The sequence below is a fragment of the Notothenia coriiceps genome, unplaced genomic scaffold, assembly GCF_000735185.1.
Source record: "Notothenia coriiceps isolate Sejong01 unplaced genomic scaffold, NC01 NC01_scaffold00032093, whole genome shotgun sequence".
NCBI lineage: Eukaryota > Metazoa > Chordata > Actinopteri > Perciformes > Nototheniidae > Notothenia > Notothenia coriiceps.
The window spans coordinates 1-5,328 of NW_011364794.1; the positions used below are offsets into that span (position 1 = coordinate 1).

The 5,328-nt window shown below is 38.3% G+C and overlaps 1 protein-coding gene across 1 annotated transcript; it reads right to left on the minus strand.

The window, feature by feature from the left end:
- Window positions 1-1,465: 1,465 nt before the first annotated feature.
- rpl37 (ribosomal protein L37) lies at window positions 1,466-4,068 on the minus strand. The gene is made up of 3 exons (XM_010788703.1): window positions 3,991-4,068; window positions 2,585-2,720; window positions 1,466-1,632 (listed from the first exon to the last, which is right to left on the minus strand). Exons 1-3 carry the CDS (start codon window positions 3,991-3,993, stop codon window positions 1,481-1,483), a joined length of 291 nt encoding a protein of 96 aa, XP_010787005.1. The 5' UTR covers window positions 3,994-4,068; the 3' UTR covers window positions 1,466-1,480.
- Between the last annotated feature and the right edge of the window lie 1,260 nt (window positions 4,069-5,328).

A 5,328-nucleotide genomic window follows, 5' to 3' on the forward strand; every position in this document is an offset into this window, starting at 1 on the left:
AGGTTAGTTTTGAGGGCTTTTTGTAAAGTGTCCAGGCTTGGGGCGCTGCGGATATCGGGGGGGAGAGTATTGGACAGTGTTGGACTTTAGGTTCAGTTCCAGGAAAATAAAGCAATCTAGTCGAGGCAGTGTTGACCGTTCAAGGTACCAGATATTTAGTTTACAGCTTCATGTTTACTGTCTGAGTAAAAAGCTGTGTATTCAGGATGAATATCAAAGTAATGACATCGTTGTGTGTGTCTGTGTAAACATTTGTTTTAACCCATATTTGTTTGCGAAGACACCCGTATTTTGTTAATTTCACTATGTCAATAACACTGGCAACATAATACTGTTTCTCATCACAGCCTGATATCAATATATTAATGATCCTGATTGCTCTTGGCAGGTGGAGCTGCAGGAAGCCTGCTTATGCTCCGTGTTGAAAATATGTCAACAGCAGATCCAATGTTTGTAGTAAAAAGTTGATAAATCAGAAAATGTTTTACTACAATCTGGATTACTTCGAAAGTGTTTATCGTGTCTCACAGATGTACGAGTGAGATCACGCAAACACGTTCACCGTGGTGTTTAGACGACATTACATCGTTTACATTACTGACACTCTTCATACATTAAAGATGAAGTGGGAAAACCTCTAATGCATCACCAGAAACACATGTAGAAAGTTCTCTAGAGAGGCGAAGTCCCGCCCATCTAGTTCCGCCCCATGGGACCTTATTTCTGAAAAATTATGTATTGAAGTCAATGGAGAGAGAAAGATTATCTTTCGACCCCGTTTGAATTGTGCCACGAATTACACATATGATGTTTGTCAATCTTTAAAAATAATTTCCGTGTGAAAAAAGTCAGTTTGTCGTAAAACTGTTGAAATATAAGACTGAAAAATACGCAACTAGAAAGACTACAAATCCCAGAGTCCCGGTCCCGCATGCTGGCTCTAATGAACCGACTAACTCCCCTGGTGTGTATGCACAGCTCCCAACATGCCCAGACTAAGAGTGATTTTCACCTCTTTTAATACTTTCCGCCTCGTTCTGAAAGAAAGAAGTGAAATGTGCCAACGTGACGGCCGTCTTGGTGTGTGGAGCGAGACGGGAGATGTAGCTCATTGAGCGGTTTCACACAAAGTGTTACTTCACATTTTTACAACACATTTTAATTTTTTTGACTTGCTAAATTATCTTTTAAATTGACAAACATCATATGTGTAATTCGTGGCACAATTCAAACGGGATCGAAAGATACGCGTTCTCTCTTCATTGACTTCAATGCATACTTTACCCGAAATAAGGCCCCACGGAGGAAAGGGAGGGACTTCGCCTCTAATTGAGAAGACTAGGATGTCTTGTTGGTTGATGTTTAACAACTAAAAGTATCTCACCTGTGTCTATCTTCCCATTTCATTCATTTTAAAAAGTACTTTTCTCACACATGTATATGGAAAAGCAGCATGTTGGTTATCTTTTAAATGAATGCTTCACAATAAAAAGTCTGAAATGAAAGCCCTGCTCCGTGTTGTGTGAATATCACATCTTAAATCGTACCTGAATCTGCGGTAGACGACCTTCAGGTGTCTCAGACGGCCGGTTCCGGTGGTGTTCCTCCTCTTGGCCTTAGCGCTCCAGTTGTCTACAAAACAAACCAAAAATAAATCCGGTTGAACCAGAAAATTGTCCTTTTTCCAAAGGTGTAACTGATAACCATGATGGATCAGATGCTCTGAAGAGTCCCAGCTAACGAGCAAACACCTGAACTGGTTCTACGTGATATATTTCTACACTTGTGTTACATGATGGGAGGGTAGTTGTGGTGTTCTGCTCTTCATCAATGATGCTTACCTCAGAGAAATCACTGGCATCATTTTCAATCAATTGTTCAGAAATTTATTTTTCATCATCATCGGCAAGCAGCATTGATGAGTCTTTCAACGAGACCGTAGAGATACCTAAATACAAATCGTACAACTAAACGAGTCGGTTTTACATCAAATGATTAATTGACTGGATACATCGAAGAAAATGTGTTTCTGTCCATTACAGATTCAACGGCACACTTGCAATGTTTCCAATAAATATGCCTAAATTATAAGTTTTTAAAAAAGGGCAATTATCGTGAAATTCGGCTTACGTTTAAGTCTTACTTTTAAGTCTTACTTTAAACACAAGTGAAACAATTCTAATTGTCCGACTCCAGCGTCTTTCATGAGCATCCTTCTACTTTTGTTCGTCATAAAATCAAGTTGGGTATTAGGGACGATTGCCGAATAAAAATATATGACTAACACTTTATGAACAGTTAGAAATACACTACATTTGTACATTGAACGTGTTTAGACGGCAAGTGTCAATATGCACATTGAATTTTATCTCGTTGCACTGTCACCTCTGCTTTTACCACTTATATATTACTGTCTATTTTTTACTGCAGTGAGAGTTGCCAAAGAAATGTCGTTGTACTTCGTATGACGACAATAAAATATATATTCTATGGAAGTTGTGATGGTAATTTTTTGACATGATCTGCAGAGTATTCAATAACAGTTTTGGGCATAATAAAAAAAACACTTTATTTGGTCACTTACACTTCCTCTTGCGCTTCTCGGGGTAGCCACACTTGCCGCAGGAGGACTTCTGCAGATGGTAAGCCTTGGATCCACAACGACGGCACAAAGTGTGCGTCTTGTTCCGGCGCTTTCCGAAAGATGAAGTTCCCTTCGTCTAAAGGAGGTGGGAATAAATAAAAAGAGGCAATCAGAAAAACAATTCCCACAGATTTCTATCATCAAGAGTTAGAAAGCTCTGCATGGTCTTGTCTCAGAACAGAAGTACGAATCACAGGAAATCATATGTTCAGACATTTGTGTTTGGAACATCACAGACAAGACTGAGCAGCAAACACATGATATGTAACACAAGGGATGCAATATGGATCTGTGCTCAAACATAGATTCACTTAGTGGACACATTAAGTACACCTGTAGTAGAAGCCATTAGAGCTACTCATTAAATGTACTTTCAAGATGCCTATTCTTAACACCAGTTGTTAGGTTTTAAGCCAATTATGTCAACATTGAGTATAAAGTAGTGTTGTTGCACTGACTACATTATAGTGAGGTGTTCTGCCACCTCATGTACACAAGTAGGAACACAGAAACACCTCAATATAAAACAGTAAAGTAAAAAACATGTGCATTATTACGTTTTAAAATACAAAGCACCAAAAAGGCATCATGCTGTCCAACTCAATTTTCTATTGTTTTCTGGTGGTGTTTTACCGACTACATTATATTGTGGCCTTTCAACATGTCTGCCCACTTCAGGCACATACATAAGATATAAAATTAATATAGAAGCAGTCAAGTACAACCCTAAACCCTCAAAAGTACATCGTTTTCGCAAAATACAAACAAGAACTCGTGCTCAACTTTGAATGCAAGAAGTATAGCAGAGGTGAAGCATTGAACAGGTGTGAGCAAGTGGCCAATTCTTGTTTACATATTATAAAGGCACAAAAAGGAAGTCCAATTTTCAGTTTTTAGCAATAAAAATAAAAGCCAGTTTCATGCCTTCAGTGTGTACACTCTGAGGAAGCACACTTAAAGCTAGTTATGCTAACTGCTATGGACAAGCTAGTAAGCATTGTACCTTGCTAAAGCCCAACACCAACAATAACGTAATATATCTGTAGTAACGTGGCGGGTATAACAGGATTATTTAGAGTACTTTCAACGCTATGTGGTGATTTTTTACCGGTTAATTTAGGCCCATTTTGCTTACGATCCTGAATGCTAACAGTAGCTTCTGAACACTGTCTTCCTAGCAACAGGAACAATGTTATTTTTTTATTAAAATCCACTTTCATCCCGAAAATATTTCACCCAAACGGTAAAGATGATTATCCGACATGGAAACAGCAACAGTTTGTGTCGGATAAATGAAACATTACTTAGATGTTTGGAGATTTCTCTCCGCCAGCGTTGCAACTTACCATTTTCGTCCGGTGGCTAAGGGAAAAGAGACCGGAAGAGGCGAGTGTGCCGCTTGAAATCCCCTCCGCGCTGCTTCCTGTGTAACACTGAAATGTGTCCCCCGTAGTTAAATAATAGAAACACATCAGAATTTTTTTTTTCTTCAATCAAATCTAAATCATTTAAGTCCAACATGTTTAACTTATTCATATTATCAACGTTACAAACACTGACTGAACAACAAACTCATAAAATATCAACAAATAATGCATTATTTCTTGGATTAATTTTATGTTGCTGACGTTTTTTTTGTTGTAATTTGTTAATTTTTTCAATGAAGAATAAAAATACAGTTAGTAGATTATACTATTTATAGGTTTAATTAACCTTATATTAACCTATATTTTCCAATGTGTTGTTTAAAGGTCCCATGTCATGCTTTTCTGTTTATTACCCGTCCCCTTGTGTGTTATGTAACTTTTCCTGCATGTAAACGGTCTGCAGAGTTACAAACCCTCAAAGTACACCCTGTAGCGAGTAAAACTCTAACACAGAGAAGACCTGTCTATGCTCCCCCAGAACGCCTCGTTGGAGATTTCTCTTTTTCTTCCTGGGTACAGTGACGTATTTCGGGTATAGTGACGTAACGTAACGTCGTAACACAAACTCCCAGCCAGGCTGCGGGTGAGTGTGTGTTTCAGGCTGGGTTTCGCTGTGTCTCGCAGGGGGGGGGCAGGAGCTCTACAAGCCGTGTAGGACAGAGAGTGAATACACATACTATACAGAGATGCTGTATGAGAAACCAATGTGAGTTTGGAAAATTGCACAATCTAAATCTATTCTAGTAGACCTCAACAATGGCATTATGATCAGTAGAAATGGCCATGCCATGGGACCTTTAATTGATTGTATGTACTATGTGGATTTCTATTTTGTGTTCAACCTGCCGTGTTGTTTATAAAAATATTTCCAAAATTAAACCTAGCCATACGCCTAATATAGAAATGCAATCATAATTATGAAACAAAATCAGATACTTAAAACCCAGTGTAAACATAATATGTTATAAAAGATCATTAATCATTTGTAACCCATACACTCATACAGAGGAAGCCATGGAAAATGTGTGTTTAATGGAATTACAATAAACATTTACACACAAAAAACTCTAGCTTAGGATCAGCATACTTGTTTTGTCGGCCTTATGCGTCTTGAATTTACTATATCATGTCATACATACACAGTAGGAGGCAGCAAGGGTCATTAGGAACCAATAGTTCATGTTTTATTCCAGCAGGTTCATCAAGTCACACTCATGATAACAAGTCAATGGCATACAGAATCAAACCGTGGATAAA

Coding starts and splice junctions, on each gene's coding strand:
- rpl37 (XM_010788703.1), bottom strand. Junction 1,633..2,584: donor CGAGAAGCGCAAGAGGAAGT/GTAAGTGACCAA, acceptor TTTGTTTTGTAG/ACAACTGGAGCGCTAAGGCC.